Below are 14,646 nucleotides of genomic sequence, written 5' to 3'. Positions count from 1 at the left end.
TGAGGAAACTCATCCTCTGCCTGTATACCCAGTGTTGGGGCTATCGCCTCCTGTGCGGTGCAGCCCTGTGTTGATCCCCTCTCTCCTGTGGAGCATCAGGTCATTGAGGAGAAGGCTGCTATTGTGGTTGCTGCTGGTGTTGTGGCTGGTGGAGCTCATCTTGGTCCGATTTTGAGGACCAAGGTGAGACAGCATAAGTGGCACCAATACTGATGTAGCAGATGGCAGGTAAAGTGGAGATAAAGAACATAAGAACATAAGAACATAAGAAATAGGAACTGGAGTAGGCCACACGGCCCCTCGAGCCTGCTCTGCCATTCAATAAGATCATGGCTGATCTGAGTAGGTTGGGCCTCTACTCATTGGAGTTCAGAAGAATGAGAAATGATCTTATCGAAACGTCTAAGATTATGGGCCCAAGTTTCCACAAGAAAAAAAACGGCTGGGCGCCCGTTTTTCGCGCTTAAAATGGCGCCTAAAAAAAAAAAATCGCGATTCTCGAGCGTTCTGCAGCTCCTTGTCTGCCTGGCGCGGCGTGCAGGGGGGCGGAGCCTACACTCGCGCCGATTTTGTAAGTGGGAGGGGGCAGGTAATATTTAAATTAGTTGTTTTCCCTGCCGGCAACGCTGCGCGTGCGCATTGGAGCGTTCGCGCACGCGCAGTGTGAAAAAAACATTGGCACTCGGCCATTTTAGAAAGTGCTGCAGAAAACGTGAAGATTTGTTCTTGGACCCCTGCAAAGGCTTGTTGACAATGCAGCACCCATTCTGCAAATGTAAATATAAAACTGTCGATGTGGCTGCCTCTCCCTGTCCAAATGGCCTCAGTCCCCCTCACAGCTCGAAGCCTGCTGCTGTATCTTTGGCTGCCTGCCTGCCACTCCCTCTCTCTCCCTCCCTCCCTCCCTCCCTCCCCCCCGTTCGCGGGAACATCGCTGAGTTGACTAAGGCTTCCACCTCAAGTGGAAAGCTGCTAGCTGCCTCGTCACTGCCTGCCCCTCCCTCCCTCCCGTTCGCGGGAACATCGCTGAGCTGCCTGAAGCACTTTCACACAGGTAGGAAGATGGTTTATTTAATCTTTTCTTTGCTTATAAATGTTTATTCAGGTTGGATTTATTTGTATAATATTTGTAGAAGTATAAATAAGGATTTATTGTCGAATTTAATAATTCCCTTCCCCCCCTCCCCCCCACCTCGTTCTGGAAGCCTAATTTGTAACCTGCGCCTGATTTTCTAATGTGTAGAACAGGTTTTTTCAGTTCTACAAAAATCCTCACTGGCTCCTTTCTACTTTAGTTTGGAGTACATTTTCACTGTGGAAACTTTCAAATCAGGCGTCAGTGGCCGGACACGCCCCCTTTTGAAGAAAACATTTTGTTCTAAAGTAGAACTGTTCTACCTGACTAGAACTGCAGAAAAAAAAATGTGGAGAATTGCGATTTCTAAAATAGTCCGTTCTCCACCAGTTGCTCCTAAAAATCAGGCGCAAATCATGTGGAAACTTGGGCCCTATGAGGGGGCTTGACAAGGTGGATGCAGAGAGGATGTTTCCACTGATCGGGGAGACTAGAACGAGAGGGCATGATCTGAGAATAAGGGGCTGCCCATTTAAAACAGAGTTGAGGAGAAATTTCTTCTCTTAGAGGGTTGTAAATCTGTGGAATTCGCTACCTCAGAAAGCTGTGGAAGCTGGGACATTGAATAAATTTAAGGCAGAAATGGACAGTTTCTTAAACAATAAGGGGTTATGGGGAGCGGGCAGGGAAGTTGAGCTGAGTCCATGATCGGATTGCCATGATCGTATTGAATGGCGGAGCAGGCTCGAGGGGCCATATGGCCTACTCCTGTTCCTATTTCTTATGTTCTTATATTCCAGTGTTTTGACTATGCATTTCAACATTACAATTATTTTATTGATTGCTGATCTGCATTTATTGGACATGTTATAGTACTGAGTTCAAGACTCCGAGATCTCGTTCAACTTTATCCATGATTATTTCAACACCATCATGGAGTATGTGCATCACCATTTTTCCTTCCTATGTGGAGTACCTATCCTTTTCTGCATTAAAGTTAACCTGACATTGATCTACCTACTTATATATTTGTCCAACTCATTCTGTAATTTCTGACTTGCTTCCTTCAAATCCATTGCCACTCCTCTTTGGTATCATCTGGAAAATCTAACACATTTACATGGAGTTTCTCAATCCAAGTCGTTGATGCAAGCTAGAAATCTACAGAGCCGTGGACACCCCACTCAAAATTCCTCTCATCACTCCCGCCCCTTCACTACCCCTGTTCTCCATTTGCATAACTCTGCTAACAAATACCTATTGTTTTCTACCCTTCAGTCACATTTTTTCATCTATTCTCAATAATCATTCTGAATCCACACAGCTTTAAGCTTAATAAATATCCTTTTCTTTGGAATTTGTTAAATGTCTTTTGTAAGTCTTGGTACACCACATTATAGCCCTTAAATTCCGGTCGAGCTCTTCCCGCGAGCAAATGACAGAAAAAGAGAAAAAAGATGCGCACTTACCTGTTGCTGCTGCGCCCGTTGGAACTTCTGAGTCTGAGGCCTCCCGTGACTGCGCGTCGCAGCGCGTGCACGTGGGGACATGCGCAGCCCGGGAGCTGGAGACAGCAGCCAATCAGGTGTAGTATAGATTCTCATTCATAGTAATAGGAGTTCCGTAAGTCCAGAACTCCTATTGCTATGAATGAGAAACCCTCACAAACACCCAAAACACAATAAAAAAAATAGAAAAAAAACTACATATTTAACTTTCATTTAAATTAAAGTTGTTATAAAAAAAATATTTTCCTGACTTTTAAAAAATGTTTTTTTAATTAAGCCTTAAAATAAACTTACCATAGTGGGGAGGGATTTTAAACAATAAAATGTGTTTTTATAACTTTATTTTAAAATGTATTTGTGTATTTTTAAACACTTATGCCTGTAAAAGTAGGCTATACACTTGCTTTTTCAGGCGCAAGATTTTAAAGGACATTTGCAGGGCAAGATATTCATAAATATTGGAAATCTTGCCCTACAAGTGTCCTCGCTCCCGAGATATGGAGGATCTGTCAAGCCAGAAACTTGACAGATCGGAAAAGCCGGTTTTCAGCGCATGCGCATTGCACGCTGAAAACTGGCTTTTCCAATGCCTTCCCATGTCCCTAGAAACTTCGTATGGACACGAGACATCAGAATTTCAGGGTCTTTATGTTTTTTCACAGTCCATTTGGAATGGTAATTCTCCAAAGAAGTTGAGGCGCTGAATAAAATCTTCCCCTTCCGACTCCATGTTTATTGTACAGATAATCCTCAAATTTACTTCTGATAATCGATTCCATTTGGTTACATGAGACTGAAGTCATTTCAATCAACTCTCATCTAGGCAGCTAGATATAGAGTTACAGAGAAAAGGGACATGATCTGCAGAGCAAGGACAAAGTGACAGATCCTCACTCTTCAGAGTCTTGTGTGTGGTGCAGCATGTGAGGACAATGCGAGTTCTGAGCTTAGTTTTATATTTATCAGCTGCTAGTTCCAAACTGAAATGAATTGGGTGCCAAAACAAAATTTTGATGACCTGTCCACATTTATATGAAACAACTTCACCTTTCTTTGCAGTTTGATTCAATATTGTTTTGAGAAGGTTGAAAACTCTCAGATAGATAGCAAAAAGTGTGGTTTGATATCCATCACCACATAAAATTAGTTTTCAGTTTTAAAACAAAATGATTTTATGTTGTATACCAACAGTTTAGTCAAAAAGAAGGTTTTGATAAGATTTTTTAAATGGCAAGAGGCGAAGCAGAAGGCTTTTCGAGAAGGAGTTCCAGAGGATAAGGCCAAGGTGGCTGAAGGCTCTGCCACTAAAGGGGGAGGGAGGATTAGAAAAGACCAGAATTGGAAGATCGAAGGGTGTGGAGAAAATAGAAGACTGGAGGAGGTTTCAGAAATATTGTGGGATGAGACCATGAAGGAGTTTGAAATCGGAGCAAAGATTTTAAATTTAATGTATTTGGGAGACAATGCCGATCTGTGAAAGACAGGGTGAGCGGGACTTAGTGTGGGGCAGGATACAAATGGCTGCATTTAATTGAGAGTTTATGGAGGGAGGACATTTATGAAAATGGCAAAAGTATGGAAAAAAATCACAGCATAGGATGTGCTGGGGTGAGGGGGGAAAACTAGAAATGCTGTGCAGGTGAAAATAAGCAAATTTGGTAATAGGTACAATGTAGACCTTTTAAAGCTCAGTTCGAAGACAAGCAGGTTTATTATTGTATTCTTTCTATTTCAGATGCTGATTTCCATTTTTCTTGTTCACTGTGATAGTCAGAATAGAAGTGGATAGCTGCCACTGTTTGTAATGACCTGGTCACTTCCATCCTGATAAATTGGTCATTGTGAAGTAATTATTTGAAGTTTATTGAGTAATGAACGGTTAATTGTCAATGGTGGTAAACTTAAATAATGAGCACTTGAACTGTCAGAAGAAAATAAACCTGATAGTCTGACCAAATCATACCAACAATAAATCCTTGCACCTGCTCAGTAGAAGATAAATCCAAAACAGAAAGAAGAAATAAGGAAGAAAATGTATTTTAAAAACAAGTCAACTTCAATGGCACCTGGTGGAGCTTGGTTTCATTAACAACACTCTGACAAAAGGTGAGACTTCAGCACGTTCAATTAATTGTATACTTCAGTGCTGACAAGATAGATCTTTGTAAAAAAATCTTTGTTTAAATTATCAACTGTGGCTCAGTTGGTTGCGCCCTCGCCTCTGGGTCAGAAGATTGTGGGTTCAAATCCCACTCCAGTTGACGTTCCAGTGCAGTACTGAGAGGGCATGCTGCACTGTTGAAGGTGCCATCTTTCGGATGAGACATTAAACTAAGGCTCCCTCTCAGGTGGACGTAAAAGATCCCATGATACTATTTCAAAGAAGAGCAGGGGAATTATCTGTGGTGTCCCGTCCACTATTTATCCCTTAATTAACATCACTAAAAAACAGATTATCTGGTCATTATCACATTGCTGTTTGTGGGAGCTTGCTGCGCGCAAGTTGGCTGTCACGGTTCCTACATTACAACAGTGACTACACTTTAAAAAGTACTCCATTGGCTGTAAAGTGCTATGGGCAGGAAAGGCACTATATAAATGCAAGTCTTTCTTTTTACAAACACGTTTCTAGCTGACATCAGCATCTAAAAGCATGAAGAATGTGGATTCTATAGCACTTTAAATTTTTCAACGAAAGGAGTTAACTCTAAATTAGCGATCCTATTGATAGGACTATCATTTTACGGCATGCACAAGTGCAAACTCGCTTGACTAGAGAGGAATCCAAGTTCATCATCAATTAAGACATGGAGGGACCAACCTCTCTAATTTAGATTTAAATCAAGGATTCTTCCTTTAATCTATGGAAAAAAGATGTACCATGTAAGCACAGAGACATTCAATTAAATGAACATGCTGAAGGCTCACCTTTTGTTAGAGCTTTGTTAGTGAAACCAAGGTTCTGTTGAAGTTGGCTTGGGTGAATGAGCAAACAGACACTGGTGCTGGCCAGAAGTAACTAAGGCACTACAAGGATACACAAATACATTTTTATTTAAAATTAGCTGATCTCCTGTGGAGTTGCCCATTTTTAGTTTGGCACCTGGATCACAATTGTGATGTTTAGCTCCAATATTGTACTGCGCTTGACCTAGCCACTGTTGTGGTACTCCCGAGGGAAAATGATCTAAATGAGCACATCCCAAAATTAATGGAAGACTAATTGTTCAGGGAAGTTTCTGTAGATCAGCACATCCTCGTAAATCTCCAGCATCTATCCCAGGACAAGCCAAGTTATCAAGGTCAGAAAGACAAGCAGGAAATGGCGATTAGAACTAGGTTAACAACATTTATTAATAGTCAGTGCTCGCTTTCTAGCCAGGAAACAAATTAGATAGTATTCAGGCAACTAAAATGATGAGGCTTTTACTCCACAAATTAATATTTGGAAAATAAGTATGTCAACACCAGATATCTAAAATTGCACAACTGTTTTTTATAACAAAACAATACACCTGTTACTCTTACCTTAAACAGTGAACGGCAAATATATTCATATACCGACGTTTTCAGAGTACCAATCAGAGTTGTGATTCGGATATCCGTGTTTTCAGATTCCTAATGGATAAAAAAATGGATCACTAGTCTAAAAACACATACTTAACATTTATTCAAATACTAGTCGATCTCCTCAGGCTCTGTTCACGGTGACTCAGAGGATTTCCAGTTTTATAACATTAGCAATGATTTGCCATATAATGGATTACACAGGGGTTCTGATTTGCAGTGACTGAATATGTCAAATTCTATTTTTATTAAATGGCATTCTGGAATTTTCCTTGCTGCTTTGGGGATTGAATTCCACAGCTCTGCCCATTATAATGTGCATATGAGACATTTATTTTATATATTTTTTTTTACCTTTGTATTTATTTTTTAAAGCTGAGAAAACACAGCAAAATGGTATGCAAAATGTGCCAACTAGAGGTGGATATCTCGTATTTAGCAGTGCTGGGGGGGGGGGGGGGGGCATGCAAGGAATGGGGTCAGCTGTACAACACTTTGGTCGCAATGGGAATGATCCTAGGCTTCAATAGAAACAGAAACATAGAAAATAGGTGCAGGAGTAGGCCATTCGGCCCTTCGAGCCTGCACCACCATTCAATATGATCAGAGCTGATCATGCAACTTCAGTACCCCATTCCTGCTTTCTCTCCAGACCCCTTGATCCCTTTAGCCGTTAGGGCCACATCTAACTCCCTTTTGAATATATCTAACAAACTGGCCTCACCAACTTTCTGTGGTAATGAATTTCACAGGTTCACAATTCTCAGAGTGAAGAAGTTTCTCCTCATCTCGGTCCTAAATGGCTTACTCCTTATCCTTAGACTGTGCCCCTGGTTCTGGACTTCCCCAACATCGGGAACATTCTTCCTGCATTTAACCTGTCCAGTCCCGACAGAATTTTATATGTTTCTCTGAGATCCCCTCTCATTCTTCTAAATTTCAGTGAATATAAGCCTAGTCGATCCAGTCTTTCTTCATATATCAGTTCTGCCATCCCGGGAATCAGTCTGGTGAACGTTCGCTGAACTCCCTCAATAGCAAGAATGTCCTTCCTCAGATTAGGAGACCAAAATCGAACACAATATTCTAGGTGTGGCCTCACCAAGGCCCTGTACAACTGCAGTAAGACCTCACTGCTCCTATACTCAAATCCCCTAGCTATGAAGGCCAACATGCCATTTTCCTTCTTCACCGCCTGCTGTACCTGCATGCCAACTTTCAATGACTGATGTACCATGACACTCAGGTTTCATTGCACCTCCCCTTTTCCTAATCTGTCACCATTCAGATAATATTCTGCCTCCCTGTTTTTGCCACCAAAGTGGATAACCTCACATTTATCTACATTATACTGCAGCTGCAATGCATTTGCCCACTCACCTAACCTGTCCAAGTCACCCTGCAGCCTCTTAGCATCTTCCTCACAGCTCACACTGCCACCCAGCTTCGTGTCATCTGCAAACTTGGAGACTTGGAGATATTACATTCAATTCCTTCATCCAAATCATTAATGTATATAGCATTGGAGGATGGCATTGGGCTGTGGAATTACTAGGGAATGGCCCTGGGGTTTATCACAACTCAGTTTGATATCACGGTGGAAGGCGAAGCTGGAGTTTAGCAAAAGTGGAGAAAGTGAACCTGAAATTTGGCACAACTAGGATTGAATGTGAGATTTGGCTCACTAGTGGTTTCCTGGCATTTGTCAATAGCGAATGGAAAAGTAAGGAAAGGATTTGACAGCACTGATTGGGGGAAATCCTATTTCTGGCAACATTGGTGATTTTTTAAGGGACAATGAGATTGGTATTTTGTGATGGCTTCCTGGATGCATATTTGTGTGCATGTCTCACTCTATCTGCCTCCATCTCTTTCACACAGACAGCTGTAAGGAAATCCAAACATTCTGATTGCTCACTATCAGCAAAATATCCTTTGGAAGTGCTTACACACAATAATGGAGGAGGAAACCTATAACATTGGAGACCTGCACCAGCAGTATTGCACCAAAAACTTCGGGGCATTCAGAACAGCAGTCAGAAAGCCTTCAGCTGGATACGCATCCTGCTGGCCTTGCTGCAAACAACTTTTCTAAGATAAGAACATAAGAAATAGGAGCAGGAGTAGGCCACCTGGCCCCTCGAGCCTGCTCCGCCATTTAATAAGATCATGGCTGATCTGATCATGGACTCAACTCCACTTCTCTGCCCACTCCCCATAACGCCTTATCGTTTAAAAAAACTGTCTATTTCTGTCTTAAATTTATTCAATGTCCCAGCTTCCACAGCTCTCTGAGGCAGTAAATTCCACAGATTTACAACCCTCTGAGAGAAGAAATTCCTCCTCATCTCAGTTTTAAATGGACAGCCCCTTATTCTGAGACTACGACCTCAATTTTCCCCAAAATATTTCTTTGGCATATTTGAAGAGTTACGCATGATTTTTTGGGGCCCAAGTACGGCAAAAAAAATATTCTAAGTTTCCCCGTTGGATTTCTTCATTTTGGCGTGGCGTAACCCGACCTTTAGTTTTGGGGGTGGAGCCTTGATCTGCGCCAAAAAGATTGGGCTGCCATGGTAACCAGGAACACAATGCGAGCTGAGGCTGTAAAGTGAAGCATACAGCCAGCTCCCAACACATGAAAAGAATTGAAAGACACATAGCAACAACTTACCTCCAACCCTGCCTGAAGGGCTTGCGGTCCGGTCCCATTCTCGGTCCCCGGATTTTCGTGTGGTGTGTGTGTGTGTGTATGTGTGTGAGAGAACCGGGGGCCGACAATGGGACTGGACAGCCTTCGGGGGGGGGGTTGGTAAGTTGCTGCTTTGTGTTTTTCAATTCTTTTAGTGTGTCCAGGCATCTGCTGCGCCGATTTCCTTAACTCTCCGGAAGGTTTTTCTGCAGAGGCCACATACACTGGCCCAAGCACAACTGGAGTAACTCTCAGCTGGCCAAACTTCCCTAAATGGCCAGAATTGGCATGGGTGGCAGGTTACGCCCCCTTTGGCTGAAAAAAAAACTGACCTAAAAAAATCGTAACTAACTGAGTTATGCTCATGCAAATTGATTGGGGAAACTGTGGTTTTTCAACTTAGGCCAAAAAGAGCAGCCTGCTCCAAAAAAACTGCGCAAATCACTGGGGAAAATTGAGCCCTATGTTCCCTAGTTTTAGTTTCCCCAATGAGTGGAAATATCATCTCTGCATCCACCTTGTCGAGCCCCCTCATTATCTATATGTTTCGATACGGTCACCTCTCATTCTTCTGAATTCCAATAAGTATAGGCCCAACCTGCTCAACCTATCTTCATAAGTCAACCCTCTCACCTCCGGAATCAACCTAGTGAACCTTTTCTGATCTTCTAATCCAAAGGAATGAGTGCAAACACCAAGTCCCACTTCTTGTGGGCAGTGCTCCTTTTCAACCTCCACCAAGCAAAAACACAGGAATGTAAGGCGGGAAATGCAGTGATTCCCGTTTCATTTACATTCCATTTTAATATTGATGCAATTGACCCCACCCTCTTTAAGGAAACCTCCCAAAGTGCGTGTGAAGTACAAAGGGGATGCAGATCCTGCATCACAGATCTTCACTCTTTTTCAGTCTGTTTTATGCTGGCATACAAGCATATCTGGGTGCAAAGCAGATATATAGCCCCGAGAAAATTTCAGTTAGTAAGGGGGAAAAAATAACAGCCAAAACTGTTCCAAATGCACTTTGAATTACTGGATTGGATCACCACCTTTTATTTTAAATTGGTAGGTTTACCTCACTGGTCAACAGGACTGGTTGCTTTCATAATTCCTTCGTAGTTCATCATCAGAAATGGTCTTGATTATGTTTTTTTTTCATTGGATACACATTTAGCTTTTTAATTTGAGAAGCGTACTTCAAGTAATTAATCCAGGGTCTGCACAGTAAAATTTTTTAAACAATTATTTAAATAATGTCTTTATTTATCTTGTATGCCATGCATTATATTCCAGGGTAGGCAACCTGCTCCAGGGCTTCTTTCACTACTCTGTAATCAGCATTACGTTCAACAAAATCCGGCTAGACTGACTTTCAGATACTCAAAGCCACAATCTGAGAGAAGTACTTGGCTTCCCTTTGACACCACTTCATAATCACACAGCTATACAAGACACAGTGGGGGAAGAGAATATGGAAGGAGAGTTACCCCCAGGCTTACCTCCTGTACCTCTTGACATCCAGTTTCAAAGTGTACAAAAGTGTTCTGTTTATCACATAAGTCATAATCATGTGAATCAAGAACATTTTGCTATACTTGAGTTGCCTCCCAGATGAAATCATGGATGATAACTTGCTCTTCATTAGCGAGGCACAGTACGTCTTTGTTGATAAGAGTTACAGTGAAGGCTTCACAATTCATGGACTCTTCACGGCTTGGCCAGTACAGACTCATCTTCTGCCAGTCCATGGCTGTCTGGTAACATGGCAATAATTTGCGCATTGTGGTCCCAAATCATTCGCCAAAAGTCCTTGATTCGTACCTGGTTTTTGATTCATACATTCCTAAGCTCTTCAGTTCCAATTTGCTGCTGTTTGACTTTGAGCCAAACAACAAATATGATAGCGAAAAAATGACAGCTAAAGTGTGACAAATAGGAATTTTGTTCTCGACGCAAACCTTTTTGTATGCATTTTAGTTGATCTCCTATGACATTACACATGGGAAGTAAAGACCAAGTGCACTATTTAGGTCAAGCAAGGTTAAAGGGCAGCGGGATAACTGGACCCAAACGGGTGAAGTGGAAGGAGATAGATAGGAGAAGGGAGGGAGGAGAAGATGAAAAGGAATGGTGAACGTGGACAGGGAGAGGAGACAGATAGTGGGAAGGGAGGAGAAGAATGAGGAGGAAGAGAATGGATGATGGGGATGGATACAGACACAAAGGTAGGGAAAGTAGTTCAGTTATGGCTGGCTGAGCTTTGCTTCCCTCCACCATACCCAGATTTTCATCTTGGTGATGGTATAGAGGGGCAAAGAGTGTTCTGTTCTCCTTCCTTTCCTCCAGTTTAGATATTGTGAGTGGGTAGAGGAAAAGGCTGCTCAGCATTCATGATCAATGAGGGGAGAGTGCAGAATTTAAACACTGTATGGTAAGCACATTCAATGGCAGGGCAGGGCAGTAAAGACACTGTTGGGGGGAGTTGTTGGGGAAGTTATCTAGTGGGTGAGGCAAGGAGTGAATCTGCTCTGCTCCAAAAGGAACAGATATGTTTTCCTCCCCCAGTTGGCTAGATAACCTACCTTTGGAATTTGGAACACAAGTGAATCAACTACTCTTAAACCAAAATTTCCTATTGAATACCAATCAAATGATGAACGGGTTGGAAAATGAAAAAATGAAAAAATACGACCTGTATTGTGTTTTACTGTATAGTAACAATTTGCAACTGTGCAAGGGTACCTTTTTATTGCTAATGTAAACAATATTCTAATTACCAAACCAGAAAATAAATCCAATGGTAAGAATATTTTTTATGAAATAAAAGGTTTGTGCTCAGGTTGTTAGCAAACAATTTGTTCATCTTTGCTATGTTATTATAATAGATGAAAGTTAAATCCGGCTCGAGAGCATTCTGATAAGTTCAAAACCTACCTTGCTGCTCTGCAACGATCGCTGGAAGAGTCTTAGAAAGGCTGCCAGACTAAAGCGATACATCTTATTAATTTTGGATAGATCAGTGATAATAAAGAACATCTTGCTGGCGGTCTCAGCAAGTGGAAGAAATGCATCCCTCTCCTGCAAGAAAGAAAAATTACGATCACCAATGATAGTTTGCTGCCCTCCACAGACAGCAGTGTATAACAATAAACTAAGACATACTGTTAATCATATGAAGGAACTTAATTTTATTCAGAGAGTGAAAATATCAAAAGTTGGAGTCTAAGGGGGAGAAATTCGGTATCACCCCATTTGGAGGCGGTAATAGTCAGGAGGTGAGAGACTTAGCGCCAGGCGCTGAAATTAGGGTTACCGCCCCGGAAGGAAGTGGTGCGTGCTCCGCATCCTTCCTGGGGCGGTAATGGGACAGACGCCCCAGCAGCGTTAGGTACTTGGCCGTTCTGCGCTGCCGCGTCCGAGGGGCCCTTCCCCCACTTAAATCCATGATGCCAACTCGGTAGAAGAAAAAGGGACCTACCTGGACCACCAGGGAGCAGGGGTGCCGTGCGATCAGCCTTGCGCTCAAGCGGAGTGCTGGGCTGACTGATCAGGGCCAGGGTCCCGCGAAAATACCACATCAGGAGCGGCAACAAAAGGTACTTTTTTTTTTCCCACTTGGACACCTTGCCGTTAATTTTCACCCCAGTAGCGGCCGGCTGTCGGTGTTACTGCTCGACGCTGCTGCAGGGGGCGAAACTCAATTTCAGGGCTGGGACGCTAACAGGGCATTGCGCACGGCAATGATGTCACGATCTCCGGGTGCAGGAGATGGTGCACAATGTCGTAGCGCGACCGCTAAACACCCACCCAATATGGCAGGAGTTGTTAATAGTGCCCGATCATTAACTCATTTGTACCCCGTAAGCCCCCCCGCGCAAAGGAGCCCAATTTCGCCCCCCAAGTCTTTCTAGCATGCAGAACCATAACACTGCAGATATACATTCAAACATTGATTATTTGATGCCTGAACCCAATGCCATTGCCAACCATGCTGCATTAGTTTCTGAATTTGAGAGGACTGTGCCTTGGCCTATATTTGAAATGGGATCCAGCCTGAACATCTAAAACACTGCCTGAGAATAACTCCTGGACATATTTTATTTATTTTACTTCTTCCAATTTAAAAATATATCCATTTTCTTTCACATATAATAAAATTATAAAAGTATTATAAATCTGTTAGATAGGGACAGATATAGTAAACTATTATTTTTAAGCAACTTAATTGCAACTATAGTTGATCAATACTTATGCTTTTAAAGGATTAAACATATAGGCCCTGAAAGTGCGGTCGGAGGCTTCCCGCGGGTGGATGCCTCCGACCACAAAAATATTTACGCATGTACCTGGTGGTCCCAGAGGAACAAAGACTCTGCTCCGAGGCCTCCATACGCAGCCCAGCACAGAGGCCCACGTATACCAGGAGCGTATGCGCATCCTTAAATCACGTGGGCCGGACCAACCAATGAAAATGGTGTATTCCCATTCACAGTCACGGTGAGTTCCATTTGTGTGGAGATCACCATTTCTATTAATGGGGATACCCCCAAAAACACAAACTCTTTAAATAAATAAGAAAAATACTTCACATATTTAAAATGAATTGAAATTGAATGTTTAAGACAAAAATTTATTTTTTGGATTTTTTAAATATGTTTTAATAGGGGTAAAAATAACTTACCTTAATGGACAGGGTTTTTAATATAAAAATTATTGATAACATTTTATTTTTCTATCTTTTAAAACTCTTATGCTGGTAAAAAAAAGCAAGCCTTACGCCTGCTTTTACCAGGTGCAAGTGTTTGAAGGACATTCGTTGAGCAAATAGCCCAAATCTTCACCCGTGAAGGCCCTTCTCTTGGGGTTGCGTGCAATCTGGCAAAAGACATTTGGACAGATCGCAAGTGCGCATGCGCTTCGCACGCCTAAACCTAGAACTTGCGGGGCCTCTTTAGGTGCGTGTGCACCCGGAGAGGCTGCAATTTATGGGCCATAAAGTATATAACATACACAAGAAAGATACTTTCAACATTTTGAACATAATAAAAAATTAATAAAATCTAAACAGTCAGACTAATTCTTTGAGTATAAATTTTTTAAATCCCGCACAATACCTGATCTAAAGAGACTTGTAGTCTGAATGACTCATTGAGGGATTCTTGGATTAGTGCACTGCTGGCCTTGGTCTGATTGAGCGACTCTATGAGCCCCTTGTTTTCCAATATATTTCCTTGGGAAGTTGCCAGCTTCTGTGAAAAAGGACATTTACATTTTTTTTTAATTCATTTTTGTGAACGCCACTCGTCCATTTTATTAGCATAAAAAAGTAGATTTAAATTTGAACAAAATGCAATCTAAATAATATACGGGTATAGATTCCATCTATTTAAGCCAGTCTCTTCCTTCTATGCACCTTCAAAAACTGAGAAACCAGCCTTCACATTTCCAAGTCTCTACTAAAGCGGCTCATCCCAGTGAATAGCAGGTGTACAAAAGCAGCCTAAATTTGACTCTTGGATTTATTTTATTAATCTTACCTTCATCTGGAACTTCCCACTACAGTGGTCAAGATTGGAAATTACATTTAACCTGCATGTTTCACGTTCCTGGTGCAAATGCCTATGCTCGAACATACTTATGATTTTTCAACCAATTTGGCACTTAAAGTAACATCAACGTTCATGGTTGTGTAATGACACAGCATGTTGGAGCTCCAGCGCTGGTGGCATAGAGTTACAGAATACAGATTTACATCTGCATTATATCTTGAGTGATCAATCTGTCACATTGTCAAATGGCTGCAC

The 14,646-nt window shown here is 42.0% G+C and overlaps 1 protein-coding gene across 3 annotated transcripts in view; it reads right to left on the bottom strand.

The window, feature by feature from the left end:
• The window catches only part of dync2h1 (dynein cytoplasmic 2 heavy chain 1), a 994,370-nt gene that overhangs the window by 448,155 nt on the left and 531,569 nt on the right, over positions 1-14,646 (bottom strand). For all 3 annotated transcript variants that reach the window (XM_070892150.1, XM_070892151.1, XM_070892152.1), the window contains exons 69-71: positions 13,957-14,091; positions 11,777-11,920; positions 6,112-6,201 (exon numbers count right to left, since the gene is read on the bottom strand). In XM_070892150.1, the coding sequence (XP_070748251.1) occupies positions 6,112-6,201; positions 11,777-11,920; positions 13,957-14,091 (369 nt within the window). The remainder of the gene's footprint in view (positions 1-6,111; positions 6,202-11,776; positions 11,921-13,956; positions 14,092-14,646) is intronic.

The sequence above is a fragment of the Pristiophorus japonicus genome, chromosome 10 (assembly GCF_044704955.1).
Source record: "Pristiophorus japonicus isolate sPriJap1 chromosome 10, sPriJap1.hap1, whole genome shotgun sequence".
In the NCBI taxonomy this organism is placed as follows: domain Eukaryota; kingdom Metazoa; phylum Chordata; class Chondrichthyes; family Pristiophoridae; genus Pristiophorus; species Pristiophorus japonicus.
This window is presented reverse-complemented; position numbering and strand designations above follow the sequence as displayed.